This window comes from Psammomys obesus, unplaced genomic scaffold (assembly GCF_907164565.1).
Source record: "Psammomys obesus unplaced genomic scaffold, mPsaObe1.curated_primary_1811, whole genome shotgun sequence".
Classification (NCBI taxonomy): domain Eukaryota; kingdom Metazoa; phylum Chordata; class Mammalia; order Rodentia; family Muridae; genus Psammomys; species Psammomys obesus.
The window spans coordinates 5,713,599-5,729,091 of NW_026591086.1; the positions used below are offsets into that span (position 1 = coordinate 5,713,599).

Consider the following 15,493-nt stretch of genomic DNA (forward strand, 5'->3'; position numbering starts at 1 on the left):
AACATTTGATGGTTTAAAGCAAAAATGATAACACGCATGGGGTCACAACCAAGTTAATGTGCATGTTCATCTACTGGCAAAGGGCTACAAAAGTCACAGAAAGGAAGGAAGGCCATCAGGCCACAGGTGTGTAAACCTTTGTGTTTTATGTACAGCTGTCCATATGAGTACTCAAAGGACTGAGAAGAACGTTTGCTGGAATCCCAGAGCAAGAGAACAAGAGAGAATGAGGTGCAGCTTAAAAGTTATCAAATACTATGCATTTCTGTATAAATGTATTAGATTGTTTGATAACTCTAAATCTACTACATGGTATATGTGTCCATAGTCCTGCGCGCGCGCGCGCGCGCACACACACACACACACACACACACACACACACACACACACACACACCTTGGAATATATTGACACTATATGCCCTGTTATAGTTTGGGTGAATGTCCCTAAAGTTCCCCATGTCAAAAGCCTAGTTCTAGGGTGGTACTTTTGTTAAAGGTGGCTTTACCTTTCAGAAGTAGGGTCTGATGATCTTTAGGAAATGGGGGAACCCTTTTGAAGGGTATTAGAGGAGCTGACTCTTAAGTCCCTACTTTCTGGCTCATGTGAATACATTTTTCTGCCAGATATTTATACTGGAACATGCTGTTATCATCAGAAGCCCAAAGCAATGGGGCTTCTTGGTCTTGGCTTACACTCTACAAAACAGTGAGCAAAAATAAACCTTTTCCCCTTGTTAAAAAAAAAAAAAAAAAAGCAAAACCCAAATTCTTAAACAAACATGAATAAAACAAACAAAAGCATCTGACAAAACAGTAGATGTAAATCAAGCCATCTCAACAGTTACTTGAAACCTTAGTGGACTAAGCCAGGGTGAGGCCCATACCTGCTGTCACAATACTTATGAGGCAGAGGCTAGACGCTACGTTGAGTTGAAAGCCAACCCAGTCTACACAAAACTGTCTCAAAAAAATACCAAACCATCACCCCCCACAGATCGTATACTGTGTATTTCTAACAAAATATGCTTGCTAGTACCTTTATCCCTCCCATCTCTGCCCTACTAAAACAAGGTCTCCCTGTTTCCCATGCTAGCCTGAAACTCTCTTCTGCTTCAGGCCCCTGAGTGCAGGGGTTTAGAGGCATGTACCACCATGCCGTGCTCACCCTGTGTGTATCGTAGTATCATAGTAATACATATTATTTTATTATTATCATACCATTATTCTATCAGTTTGGAAATGCATCCCTAATTTTATTTTAAAATTTAAAAAATGGTTATTGATTTGTTGTGTTTATGATATGAGTGTGCATGGGCTTGCGCATGGAGTGCACGTGGAGGTCACAGCAGAGCTCATGTGCATCAGTTCTTTCTGTCTACCGGGTAGGTTCTAGAGATTGAACTCAGCTTAGCATCAGGCACCTTCTCTAAGCCATATAGCCCATGTGATTCTTCGTGAGAGTAAAAAATAATAAAGGACAGTCACAGTACAATGATCCCAAAACACTTCTCCAATCCCTGTAACACAAGAACCGTTGTCACTTATTTCAGCTTTTAGACACATTCAAATGGGGCAACCTATGTTTGCAATAAAGAAAATATATACTCACCATGTGAAGCCTCCATAAGCTCTAGAAGTGGAAGGGGAGCAACCATACATCCAGGCTGAGCTGAACCAATGTCAGATGACTTCTGGGAGAAAAGATGAAAGAACAAAAGCACATTTATTACTAACAGTACTGCTGATTATATCAGTATTATAGCAGTATTATATATATATGGAGATTTGAACAAGCATTGCGGATGACTAAAAATCTGTTGTTCAACTGGTCTCCTTATTCACCAGCAAGGGCAAAGTACACAGGGAACTAGCAACAGAGTTCCCATCACAACTACAACCTAAACATTCCACAGAACAATTTCCAATCCTGAAGAAAAGTTTATGTAATTCATTTTTGTTGCCTATTAAAGCCTACAGAGCTGTGCAATATGCTGTCTTCTAAAGAGTAAATTCTCAAAAGCATATCTACATTAATTCAGAATCATTTTTCTTTGCAACTCATGTCCAATGCTTCAAAGTCCTGGAAGGAAACAATTGCTCCTGCCAAACACCGCTTTAAATTAGCTTGAAAAAAGCAAAGGGAGCTGGGACCATAATCTGGTCTGCAATACAAGCAGTTCTCTTGTGTTCTAGGGATTGTGGATGTGTTTTGGGATCATTGTGCTATGATTGTCCTTTGTTTTTTTTTGTTTTTTTTTTTAATTGCCATCACAAACAATTAGGTGGGCTAGATGTCTTAGACAAATTAATGACCTGAGTGCAATCCCTAGAACCTACACGGTAGACGGAAAGAACTGATGCTCATAAACTGTCCTCTGACCTCCACATGCACCCAGGATACTCCATCGTACTCACTGAAACTACGGAATCTGTAGTGACTAGCAAACACATACTAGGTCAGACATATACTGGATCTGAGCAGCAGAGAAGGCACAGACTAAATTCCAGCCATTGGGCTGGCAAGATGGCTCAGCAGGTAAAAGCATTTGTTTTGCAAGCCTGATGACTAAGTTCAGTCCTTAGAACCCAAAGTAGAAGAACCAATTCCTGAGGGTCGTCTTGTGACGGCCACATGTATACCCATACCACTTCTTCTCTCTCCCTTACCCCCAAACGGTAAACTATTGCAGCTGCAATGGTGTCAGCTGCGTCCTCTCGGGAATAAATGAAAAGCCCTCCGATCACCAAATGAAGATAGACAGCAAAAAGAAAGCAAGGGTCATGTGACTGGCTGTGCACCCACAGCTGCGTAAAGGTCACCAATTCCAGTAGCAGCCTTTGTCTTGCTTTAATGAGATTCATGTACGCTTCTGCCTTTCCAGAATTTTGACAGACTTTAGGTTGTCACAATCCACAAAAATTCCTAATGCTACTTGAAACAAGTAGAGGAGCAAAGATGGGCTGCCAGAAGAGCATGCTTCCCCGGCAGTCTAAGGCAGTCTTGGTAGGCAAGGGAAATGCAGGGTGGACGGACAGACCTGGGCAGGCAGGCACCCCCAGTATTTGGAACTGATACTGCAGTTGATATCCAAGTAGTCTGTAACCTGTGAGCCCCTGGATGGACAAAAAGCTATCTCTGGGCACAACCCAGACCTACAGTGGAACCATCACCATATATAACACCTCATGCAAAAAACCCTTGAGCTTTACCCTGTCATGGAAATAGTCAAATGCAATTTATCTTCTCAAATGTTCTAAACCAATGAACAACATGAATCACACAATATACACAGGAAACACGGATACACATACTCCTTTAAGGATCACAGCAACAATATGGCAGGACTAGGAACTAATAGCTTGGGTCCTGGCAGTCTTCAAACTGCCTATGCAGAAAGCCACAGCTCCACTTCTGTGTGGAAAACAGTCACCTCAGCAAGATCTGCAGATGCGGCCCCAGCACATGCTTGGTCAGCGCACACCTGCGCATGTGCCACTTTCCCTTTGGCATCACTGAGTTGGTCATCTGGGCTGTCCTGGGAGGATATTCTCCGTCGCTTTGAAGATGAGATTGCAGGGAATCCAGACTGCTGATATTCAACAAGACCTTCTTTTTTGGCTATATGCACAAAACAAAAATAGAAACAAAATGACACGGGAATACATACTTTCTCTTACATTATTCATTTAAAAATATCATCCATAATAACACAATGGCAATTTAGCGTTTGTATTTAGGTCATCAATGAAAACAAAATTCTGCTACCCGATTCCACTTGCAAAGGGAAACTGAAAGGCCAGTGTGGTGGCACAGACATGCAGTGGCAGCAAAGGGAAGATGAGGTAAGAGACCAGAAAGTTCAGGGCCAGTCTAGTCTATAAAGCAAACAGTGGACCAGCCAGAGATGCACGAGACCCAGGCAGGGCTGAGGAGAAAGCGATGCTGCTTTTCACCTGCCCCTCTTCACCCTCACTGCTAACTGCAGCTACTGGGTTGATGTATTCTTTGCAAGTGCCATGAGTACCACTTCCTCAGCTTCCCAACTTGGGCTAGAAACGAGTGTATCCTCTAAGAACCCTCTAGGGCCTCAGTTGAACATTGGTACTGATAAGGCCTGCAGCCTTATGGACTGAGCAGCCACTAGGCTCTTAACTGCTCCAGGGCACAGCCAGCAACTGCTCAATTATGCAGCCCATAGCATGCTGCCAGTCTAACAAATCCCCAAGCTATGATTCCATCGGCTCTGTTTCTCTAGAGAACCCTACCCTTGGTGCATCTGGCCTGCAAACCACATGCTAGCAAAACCTGAAAGACACAGTTATATTCTAACAGTGTTCTAATCTGACTGCACTTGATTTTTGTGTGTGTGTGGGAAAACCCCCAAAATAATAGATAACACACCTGCAACATATTGAGTTATTTCTAGATACAAAAGGATTCCAGTGTCATGGTAATTACAAAAAACATTGAAAACCTAGACAGAAATTTACATAATAGATAAGTTACGAACTACAAAACAGGATATCTCAATGGATCCTGCAGAGTGGATCAGATGGTCTGGACTCTACTAGGTAACTACTGTGTAAAGAACCAGAAAAACAGGAGTGCAGGAGGGTCAATATTTTGTCAAGTTCTGGTGGTTAAAGTACTTTGACTAAAAGCCAGAAATGACTAAAAAATAACCATATATATATGAATTAAATGGACACAATAAAGAATACAGCTGACTATTAAGACATTAATCAGACTGGACAAATTTATGATTAACATCAGGATTGGATATTTGTCATTCACATTTGTTTTTGCAAAGTTAACAATAATTCTACAAAAAACAACACATATCTAATTTTGCCACAAGCCCTATATTCAAAGCCTGACCCAAGCTAATTGATTCTGGCCTTTTAAAATTCAAAATAATTTTAACTATGGAAATAAAGGTCTAGGTTTTTCAACAGAAAATACAGTTTGAGTGTGTTAAAGCACTTTAGTTATAAAGCACTTGTTTAAGACATTTGTGGCCCTGGGCTTGATTTTCAAGCCCAGCCAAAATACAGCAGATAAAACTACACGCCAACTACCAACCAACCAACCAAAACAAAGCCCTAAAACCAGAAATACAGATTTCTGTGTGAAATATTGCATATTTTAGATATTATTCTCCATTTATAGAAATAATTGTGCTCTGAAAACATTGCTTTCACATTGTGGAAACAAATCTTTTTCTTATCCTAGAAGCTTATCTTTATAAACACAGAAGTCAATCTTGGGAGTCCCTTCCACTCACTCAGATTTGAGGTCTGAGGCGTTCCATCTGCCTTTGAGGCCGCGGGACCAGTAGTCATCTTCTCAGTTTCCTCTATGGAGTAAAAAGCTGACCGAAAAGCAGCTATTCGTTTTCTTAAAGCACTGCCATTCCGATATAGTCCTGGGCTATCCTGTGAATGTAGAGCACAGAAACTTAAAAACCAGCTTCTTATTGCCTGTCATTATCGACAACAAAACAAAGCATGCAAAAAGCTTATGAAGACAAGTGTGACAAAGCCTCTTTTCTTCAGAATTGCATATATCCTGTCTGAATATTTGGTGTGTCACCATGTTGGTGCTCCTATTCCTGTTTTTAAAAACCTAAGCAAAGAAGATTAGTTAATGGCTATACATAGATGTGTATACCTGATATTCTGGCTACAATGAGCAGGCTAACAGAAACCTAAAAGAGTAGGAAGTGTTTTTATAGAGGTTCTAGACTAACTGGGGAGTCAAAGTCACTTTGAAAAGGCTTCTAAAGGGCTTAAGAAGAACCTTGGCAACCATCCCGAGACCACGTCAATAAAATATTATGAAAGGGAATGAGAAAGGAGTTCAGAATGAACATGTGTGAGAGACCAACCTCAGAGCTGGAGAGCAAGGCAGAACCCCTCTATCCGAAATTCTGACAAAGGCTACACGGAAAGTATCCAAAGAAAGCTATCAGCTTTATCAGCGCACTGCCTCCAGTGCACTGTCCTCCGCGCCTCGATGACCTCCACTCTGGGAGGCCAGAACAAGACAAGGATGTCTCCTACCAGTTCCACACCATTTTCCCATCGCTCCTGCCTCTTCCTGGCTAACTTCCTAGTTCTATAAGATCTGGAGGATACTTGCTTCCTCAGGGCTGAAAGCCAACCATTCATTTCCAAACAAACAGAGACGCACAATCCCAGGAGCTCTTAGAAACCTGACCATGAGGGTCCACACAAAGAGAGATGAAACTAATCTACACTACCAGATAAAAATAAATGACATAAAATTGTAAAGTTCTGCTCATATAAAAATAAACTACTGATCAAGTACTTTATCCAGGTGCTTTCTTTTATCTTGGCTCACTAAGATTTCCCCTAATAAGGAACCTGCAGCAATTTTAACATCCCAACCAGTGGGCAAAAGCAAAGAAACAAACCACACCACATCACACCAAATCAAACCAATAAACAAGCCAAACTACCTCTCTTTACGATAACACGGAGAAAAAGTTGTTAAAAGCATCCATGTTTGATGATCTGCTTTTATCTGATTCTGCCTTCAGTTAAGCACATTCATAAGACAAACTGTCTACTACATAATAATAGAGCATTTAAACTGACATGTACTTGACGATGTGAACCTTTATGACATAAGCAGCATATAATATCACCAACAGGCTTGTAGGCAACACATCTATGTGACAAAGATTCTCTTATAGCCACACAAGTTATTTTCAGTGTGCATTTTGAATGTCAGGGCTGGTTTACTATCCCAGGAACTCAGAACACTGGAAATGATTAAACTAAGTTTCCCTGATTAAACCTGTTTCTGATACAGGAAGAGAGCAATGTTCATGAACAAAGTAATGAAAGCCTCTGTGATATTTTGTCCCATGAACTGTGTTGGTAAGTTATATTCCTTCTATGTACAGAAACTGTTCCAGATGCTCAAGGATATCCCAGAGGGAGACATACTAAGATGTTACAGAAAAAGTCAGGCCCAGTGGAGCATGCCTGTAATCACAACACTCTGGGAGGCAGAGGCAGGCAGATCTCTGTGAGTTCAAGGCCAACCTGGTCTACAAAGTGAGCCCAGGACAGCCAAGGCTATACAGAGTAACCCTGTCCCCCCAAAAATTAAAAACAAAACAAAACACTGGACCAAAAAAAAAAAAGTTACACAGAAAACACCAATGTTGCTTTGGCTATTAGTAAAGAAAGATTCAAGTGGCATTTGAATTGAAACCACAATGAGAAGTGGTTTGATACAAGGGGAACAAGGCATAAAGCAAAAACAGGAGCAAAAGCCTTGGGTTTTTGACTGAAGGTGGGTGGGGATGAGGCAACAGGCGTCCTGATAGGGCTCAGGCCAGGGGAACAAAGATAGAGACTTCAAAAAAGTAGGTAAGTTTCAACAGGAAACACGGGAGTATTAAAGCAGCAGAGGCAATGCTGTGATTCATTCCAAAATACCTCTCTTTGATTTCTGTAATAGTGGGTGGAGTGGGGAAAAGGAAATGAGACCAGTTGAAGACCCTGACAGGAAGGACATGAAAGTTTTCAAATAGGCTTTGAAATGCAGCCTCAAGGAGCCAGATGGCCACCCTAAGGAAGAAAGGACAACAGAAGACTAAGGTATTTGGCCTGAGTGGGCTGGATTAGGTTCTGAAAAATATGAATCTATTGTTTCGCCTTAGCTAGTATGATGGGTGATATTGTCAACTTGCCAGGACTAGAACCACGGAGAAGACAAACTTCTGAGTGTCTGTGAGGTTATTTTTACAGTAGAAGGAAGACTCACCTTCAATGTGGGTTGTACCACCTCACACGCAGTGGCCCAGACTAAACCAAGGGAAAGGGAGTGGATCACTGGCATTCTCTTGTTTCCTGACTGTGGATACCACGTGACCTCAAGCTACCTCCACTATGCCATTTGCATCACCATGGATTGCTCTGAAACCCTGAACTAGAATACTCTTCAGCTTTCTCACGTGTTTTGTGACAGCAAAGAGAAAAGTAACTAATTCAGCTACAATATGCTTGAAACACCACTCAACTCAGAGTGACTACACAGGCAGCTGCTATCCAGTTCTGGAACGTTAAGGATCTCTGGGCTGGAGACATTTTAGAGTCATCAGCACATAGATGGTGCTCAATGTAAAGAGCAGTAAAGAGATCTAGGCATGGCAGCATTTCTGAGGGAAAAACTGAGAGGAATCAGCAAATCAAATAGAAATAACCAATGACATTGGAAGGAAACTGGGTCAACATGCAGTCCTATGAACCAAACGATTAAGTGTCTCAATGATATCAAACATAGCCAAAAACACTGGAAGTCCAAGCAAGGTCAAAGTGGCTGGCAATAGCAAGAGGATTGCTGGCACATGCCTGTAATCACAGCAACCGGGAGTCTGAGGTAGGAGACCCAGTTATTCAGACCCTGTCTCAGTGTCTCTGAAGAAAAGAAAGAATGGAAAGGAGAGAAATGGAGTGAGTCAAAGTAGACAGAAATGGGGCACTGAAAAGGAATGCGGTGGTTTAAATGGGAAATGTTCTCCATTGGCTTAGGTATTTGAACTTGGTCCCCATTTGGTGGCACTGTTCGGGGAAGTTATGGAACCTTGCTGGAGGATGTACAGGAGAGGAAGCAGCTTTGAGAGCTTATAGCCTTGCCCAGTTTCATGTCTGCCTTCATCTTCTACATATGAATAAAGATATAATCTCTCAGCTGCTGTGCCTCCCCCATTATGGACTCTCCCTCTGGAATCATAAGCTAAAATAAACTTGGTTTTTCCTTAAGCTGCCTTGATCATAGTATTTAAGATAGCAACAAAAAGTAACTAATACAGAGAACAAGGATAGAGTGATCTGGTGACCCAAAGAAAAGGGGGCAAGCTAAATGCAAAAGAGAACCCAGCTAAGAACAGCACATAGGAGCAAAATAATACAATCAGGTGAAAACTGATATAACCAAACTACCGGGAAGCGAGTGAGAATGGGTAGGATGTGAAGGAAGAGGGCTAATTTTGCACTGTCCACTGTGGGAAGTGAACATGCAACCCAGAAGCAAACAGTCACAGAGTATTTGTTAAGAAGCTGGGGATTGGGGGCTAGAGAGATGGCTCAGCACTGGCTGCCCTTGCAGAGGCTCTAGGCTCAGTTCCTAGCACTCAGGCGGCAGAACCTGCAACTCTGTCAGGTGATTTGATGCCCTTTTCCCACCTTTGTGGGCACTACATATACATGGTGCACAAACATGCTTTTACTTTTCAAAATAAAATCTCTAAGTAGAGAAATTCGGGGGCTGGTGAGCTGATTTAGAAAGCAAAAAGCTTGCAGCACAAGTATGAAGACCCAAGTTCAGATTCCCCAAACCATGTAAAAGCTAGGGAAGATGGCGTGTGTCTGTAATCCCAGCCTTGGGGGTTTTACACAGACAGGCAAATCCTAGAGACCTGCTGGCTAGCATGTGTAGCCAAGGTGGTAAGCTGCAGGTTTAGTGAAGTGGATGGCAACAGAGGACCAAACCTGCTGTCCATGCATATAAACTTAGACCCCCAAACAAATCTATCAGTCTACCTTGCAATGTAGGATATCTTTTTAAGGTTTAGTAACCACATGCACAGATCATTTGAGAAATACTAACTTTCTGTGTTATTCATATCTCCCAAAAAGTGGTTCATTTTAGGCAATATCAATGTATTTTATATTATACTCTCTGATCAGTCAGGAAATTGTCAAGTACACAGTCATGGGTACATGTTTTCTAAACATTTCTAGAAACTTCTGAAGGGCTTGATGCAGACTTCCCACTTCGTTACATATAACAACTGAGGAATGGGAAATAGTGAAGTATATCCTTTTTAGTGCTTCAAAGATATTTAATGAAACACTTACTAGGAAATGGTTTTGTGCACTGTGTATTCAGATGCTGATTTCTGTGCCCAGAGATCTGGTTGCAGTCTGGATGTGTATCGTAATTATTCAAGACTCTCCTGTTTCAGTATTGTGTAAAAATTGCTCTCCACCATCTCTGATTGGTTAATAAGCTGAACAGCCAATAGCTGGGCAGGAGAGGAAAGCTGAGATAGGATTTCCAATCTCAGGGGGAGGAGAGAGAGAAAGAGGATCTAGGAGAAGGTTGCCAGGAGGACAAAGATGGAACAGAAGCAGCCAGGGCGAGACTAGATGGCAGGTATCAGGGAACAGGGCTCAAAAGTAGGCCGGTCAGCATAGCTGGGCTAGAATAGCTGAGAACCTGCTCAGCTATAGTGCTTAAAGCTTATTAATAATTTAATAGGTCCCTTGTTTCATTATGTGGGAACCAGAGTGGGCATAGAAAAGCCCCTACTATTGTTTTTACAAATACTCTTTTCTGTGAATGTCCAGCAAGAACTGATATGATAGATTGATGTCACTGCCATGGCTCATAATAATAGGGCAGTAATCTCACTCATTACTAGTTTTGCTTCATGAGTATAGATATCCACATATTAAGGGGAGAAGAGCAAATAACATTTAGCAAAATTAGAAAAAAAGTTTGACTTATGGATCTCCAGAAAGGGACTGAGAAAAACCCCAAGATTCTATTTTATTACATGAACAAGAAATTGTCTCACACAGAGACCATGTTGCAAATCAAAGAATGAAGTAGACCCGGCACAAGTGAAAGTGAGTAGGCCAACATCATAATGGCTGCTCTTTGCAGAGTGGCAAACGGGCCTGTATCTTTCATAAGCCCTCAACTATTTGACCTTTTAGGAGCAACGATTAATTCGATAAAATCTGAAAGGTAAAGAGCTTACATATACCAGAGTGTAAGCCATTTGTTCCTTTTTCTCTTTCTCTGCCCACTCAGCAGTTATGAAAACACAATAGAAAAACACCTGGGGAATAGGAGCTTTCCCTATTCTATAAATATTTTACAAACTAGAAAGCCCCTCCAGAAAGTCATTTCTGTAAAGATCCACTAAATCTTAGCAGTTATGCTGGGTACCAGCACATAGGTTACCTGCACAACATGGAAAGCAGTCTCCCCCAAGATCCAAGCAGAGAGGAAGCGCTAGAAAGCAGAACCCGAACACAGTGAAAACATTTCTTTCACAAAATTTATGAGCCCGTGAGAGGAAAAGTACCTGAAAGGGAGAAAGGTGTGCCAGTGGGGACCTCCCAGCCTTCTTCAGGTTCCGCTGCTGAGCAATGAAGCGGATCAAGCAATTTGTTTCTGGAGAGCCCCGGACACCGACCGTGGAACGTCGCCTGCTCTTCTGAAGGGAAGATGGAGACTTTCCTGCAACAAAACATTCTGACAAATCAGAATGGAGCTTGGCAATGGTCAATAACTGTGTCCTATGCTGGTGATGGGCCACCAGGAGAAGAAAAAAGTAAGCACTTTACAGAAAACTAAAGAACTAATGGCAAAGTAGTAGTTCATGTACAAAGAGTTGGATAGACTGCTACTTGATTTAACATGTTTCTAAATCAGCACCTGTAACACAGGAGGCCATGGCTACTTCTTTACTTTTCATTTGTGCCCCTTATCTTCAATCTACTAGAGGACAGGGGTAACAGCCTGATGTTAGAACCTCTCCTTGTTTATAACGTGCAGCTTAAGTACAGTGCACTGTGGCTTCACTTATTGCGGTCATCAAAACTCTAAAGCAATTTACAAACTTAAAACAACACGCCATCACAAGCAGCATAAATTACCCTGTCTAGCAACATCTAGCCCAGGTCCCGAATCATTCTGAATGTAGTACCTGTGCTGTATGTGGCACAGACCTAAGGTCACTCTCTGGCTATCCGGACTGTGTGACAGACAAGGCTCATGGCAACATTATGTTCAAGTAAGCATTATTTACTTTGGCTAATCCCAGCCTTAAGAGCGGGGATGCTAGCAGTGTGCTGGGGGTTGGTCTGGTGCTATCTATTTTATGTTAGTAGTTTCCTACCAAGGCCTGCCTATAACACGTAGGTACTCATGTACCCCAAATGACGTTGTAAACTTTGCCTCTCTGCTTGATCAATAAAATGCTGACACACCTGGGCAAGGTGGATGTAGAGGTATGGCTTAGGTCTGAGGGCTTGGAGGCCAGAGAGGATCTGGGGAAGGAGAGAGACAGGAAAAGAAAGGAAAGTAGGAAGCCACAATGGGTTAGTGTGGAAAAGGAACCAAGAGGAGAGAGAGGAAGGACTCCAAGAATGGTGTGGAAAGGAGTGACCCATATAAAGGATAAGCAAGTATTTATGGAATTATGGATGGGAGGTAGTCCAACTAGGAATAATTAAAGCAGATGGAATGGGATGTGAGTTGGGAGATGAGATAGCACAGTTGGAATTACCTGCCCAGTCCAAGATGAAATAAGGCAATTAGGTTAAATAATACCCCCATAATAATTATAGGGCTAATAATAAACAATATTTAGCCCAATATCATTTATTTGCCATAACATATTGGCGCCCAATGTGGGACTTGAATCTAAGTTTACAGCCTGAGAAGTCCTATTTTCTTAGCCAAGAATGCATTACACATGCACTGTTCCCTGGGAAAGGCGAAACTGTGAGGCAGGTTGACCTCTAGATAGAGCTAGTCCTAGAAATGCACCTAAAATTTAAAAAAAAAAAGGTGATGGCAGAGGGTATTTGGACCCCCCTTTTGGCTTTGTTTTTGGTTGTAGTCATCATGAACCTGGTTACAGTGTGCTTAATGGTGATGACACTTTCCCATGCCTTCTCTAACAAGTTTAAGGAGAAAGTGAAAAGAAAGCCAAAAGATGAACTACTAAGTTACAGACAACAGAAAGGGCACTCTTCCTAATAGAAATTAAATTGATATCAACTTGAATTCACAACTCTCTGGCTGTAAGACGTTTATCAGCTCTTTTTGGGAAGGGTCTGCTGATACACTTTAGCAACAACTAAATTCCAAGAAATGATGAACTGGTCTTTGCTTGTTACAGCCTAAATTGGCACAACTGGTCCAACACCTTAGAATTTTCTTGTTTCTTTGCTTGATTTTTGTTTAAAGATTTTGAATTACAATAATAAGGATTTGAGATGAAATATTTGAACAGGATGATGACAGCATGGTCTTTAATCATACAAAGGAGACTGAGACAAGAAGATCTCTGAGTTCTGGATCAGCCTAATTTATACAATAAAGTCATGGCAGGAACCCCTGCTGATAAGCCACTTAACAAAGACAGTCTAGGATTCAAAACTGACAAATATTTTCTTAAGGTTACTATGTAAATTCTCTTTTCTTAATAACAGATGATATGTCCTTACTGATCTGGAGGTTGGATTGACATCAACCTTAGGCTTATATAAGGAGAGATGACGTCACACTGCTCCAAAAAGGCCAGCCAATCTCCTTGGGAAGTTGGGCTCCCACTAGCCTAAGAGGAATGTTGTGTTGGTCAATGCAAGGACCCAAAGTTAGGGTGAGAGACAAACATGCAAACTACATGCCTTCCACATGGAAGAACTTTTGAATGCTGACTGAGTGAAGGTGTTACACTGCTCTGGCAGCCAGCTTATCTCTTTGAACATGAGACATTTTCATGGGCGACAAATGTCCATCAAGCCCCATGCAAAAAGACAAAGGGGACTTACAGATGGCAAAGTACACTTCCTGCGTAGTTAAGTCCTAAAAACAAAAAAGGCTACAATTCATATGTTTAAAGGGTGGAACTGTCCACCCCACATGGAAAAGGGGGCAAGGCAAAGATAGCCACAACAAATGTAAATGCCTAGGGTATGCTTGAACTCTAAAGGTAAAAGGGTATTTATAATAAAGTTTGGCTATAAAAGACAAAACCGCCCATTTCATATGGAAAAGGGAACATGACAAAAATAGAGGCAACAAATGTAAAAATCTAGGCCCAGACAGACTCATATCTTTCTTTATAACTGCTTTATTCCCATATTTCCTTCTCCATCAGGTCTCATTTCACAGTAAATTTCATTCCTGAGGTTGGAGAAAAATCAGTCTCTGATCTTAATTTTCTGTTTGTGATTTTTGAGTGAGGCACACAGGCTGTCAGTTTTATTCACTCTTAATTGCCTTTCAACTTCCTCTTATGTTCATATACACTGTTTTCTGGGGTAGGCCCAACGCACAACTGATTTAGGAACACTACATTGAGACCCTTTGGTCCCTGCTATATTTGCGGAGCTGAGCACAGGAGTCTCCCCAAACAAGGTATTCTGCAGGGCCAGTATAAGTCAGTCGGTATAGACACGTACCATTTGGGCTTACTGAGGCTACTTTTCGATGCTATCCAAGAACTCTTACCTGAAGGGGTCTTAACAAAGCTTTCCGGTGTAATTCCCAACTGCTCAACGGTTACCGTGGAGAAGTCCAAAGGCGACTGAAAGGTATCGGGGTTGCAGAGACTAGGGGTCACATCAGCTCCAAGCTTCCGAGGGGTCACACACTTCCCGGTCCCCAAGATAAAACACGCATTTTCTGAAAACGGCGAACACGTGGCAGGGCTGAGCAACGCAACCGAGACACTCAACCCTCCCATCTAACGGGGGCCGGGGAGGCGATGGGTCACCACATACCAGATTTGTTAAAGACGCGCTCCTTGGATTCGGAGAGCGGCCTGTCCTGCGAACTCGCAGCCATCTGGAAGACGAGGCAGTCAAAGGACAAACGAGAATAAAATAAGGGGAAAACAACAACAACAACAACAACAACAATCCCGCTGCACGCCAAAAAAGAACGCGACGGGACTCTAACGCAACCCGCGAACCCGGGGCGTTCCGATCGCAAGAAACGGCGGGCCGTGCGGCCGACTGAACAAAGCGGACCGAGCTGACAAGTCGCGGGGGGGTCTCCCACCCACCCCGGGACCCCGACCGCAGGGCAGGCCTACCTCTCCCGCCCGGGGCCCGCTCGACCCCTCACACAACAACCGCCGCGCAAGCGCTGCTGTCGGACGAGCCCCGGAGGTCCCGGAAGGATGCCGGGCTGGCCTCCGGCGGGCCGCCGCTCGCCCGGACGCAGCGCGCCGCAGCCCGCCAGCAAATTCAAACTGCGGCCCCGCCCCCGGCCCCGCCCCCGCGCGGAGGAATCGCCCGCGTGCGAGCGCGCGTCCCGCTCCCTCCAGACTTCGCCGTCGCGCTCCGAGACGAGGCACGGAGGCCGCCATATATCCCGGGAGAAGCACGGCTAGCCCTCAATGACCTGAACGACCTGGCGAGGCACAGCAGCGGCAAAATGGTGCCCCCGGGGGGGTGGAGGGGGACTCCCGCGGAGCGACACTTCGGTTAAGCAGAAAAACCCGCCTCTAACTTTCGGATTGGCTGCCGCAAACTTCGAAAAGGAAGCGCTAGGCCAATCCTCACACACCCGCAGGAGGGTGAGTTTACCCCACTAGCCAATCCCCAAGCCAGCCGTTACCTCGGTGGGTGGGGCGGTGGGAGGGGCTAAAGCCTAGCGCGTTGCTGACTGGTAGATGGGACTTCAGCGTCCCGCCTTTGCC

At 43.3% G+C, this 15,493-nt stretch overlaps 2 protein-coding genes across 3 annotated transcripts in view; one reads left to right on the top strand and one right to left on the bottom strand.

The window, feature by feature from the left end:
• The window catches only part of Cdca2 (cell division cycle associated 2), a 40,619-nt gene extending 25,636 nt beyond the window's left edge, over positions 1-14,983 (bottom strand). For both annotated transcript variants that reach the window (XM_055609768.1, XM_055609767.1), the window contains exons 1-7: positions 14,885-14,983; positions 14,571-14,634; positions 14,299-14,472; positions 11,138-11,292; positions 5,288-5,438; positions 3,434-3,621; positions 1,612-1,693 (exon numbers count right to left, since the gene is read on the bottom strand). In XM_055609768.1, coding sequence (XP_055465743.1) covers positions 1,612-1,693; positions 3,434-3,621; positions 5,288-5,438; positions 11,138-11,292; positions 14,299-14,472; positions 14,571-14,634 — 814 coding nt within the window. In that variant the 5' untranslated portion in view covers positions 14,885-14,983. The remainder of the gene's footprint in view (positions 1-1,611; positions 1,694-3,433; positions 3,622-5,287; positions 5,439-11,137; positions 11,293-14,298; positions 14,473-14,570; positions 14,635-14,884) is intronic.
• A 340-nt stretch (positions 14,984-15,323) lies between these two features.
• Kctd9 (potassium channel tetramerization domain containing 9) overlaps positions 15,324-15,493 on the top strand; it is a 28,479-nt gene continuing 28,309 nt past the window's right edge. Inside the window, exon 1 of the mRNA XM_055609781.1 lies at positions 15,324-15,370. The gene's annotated coding sequence lies outside the window, so the exon portion shown is untranslated. The remainder of the gene's footprint in view (positions 15,371-15,493) is intronic.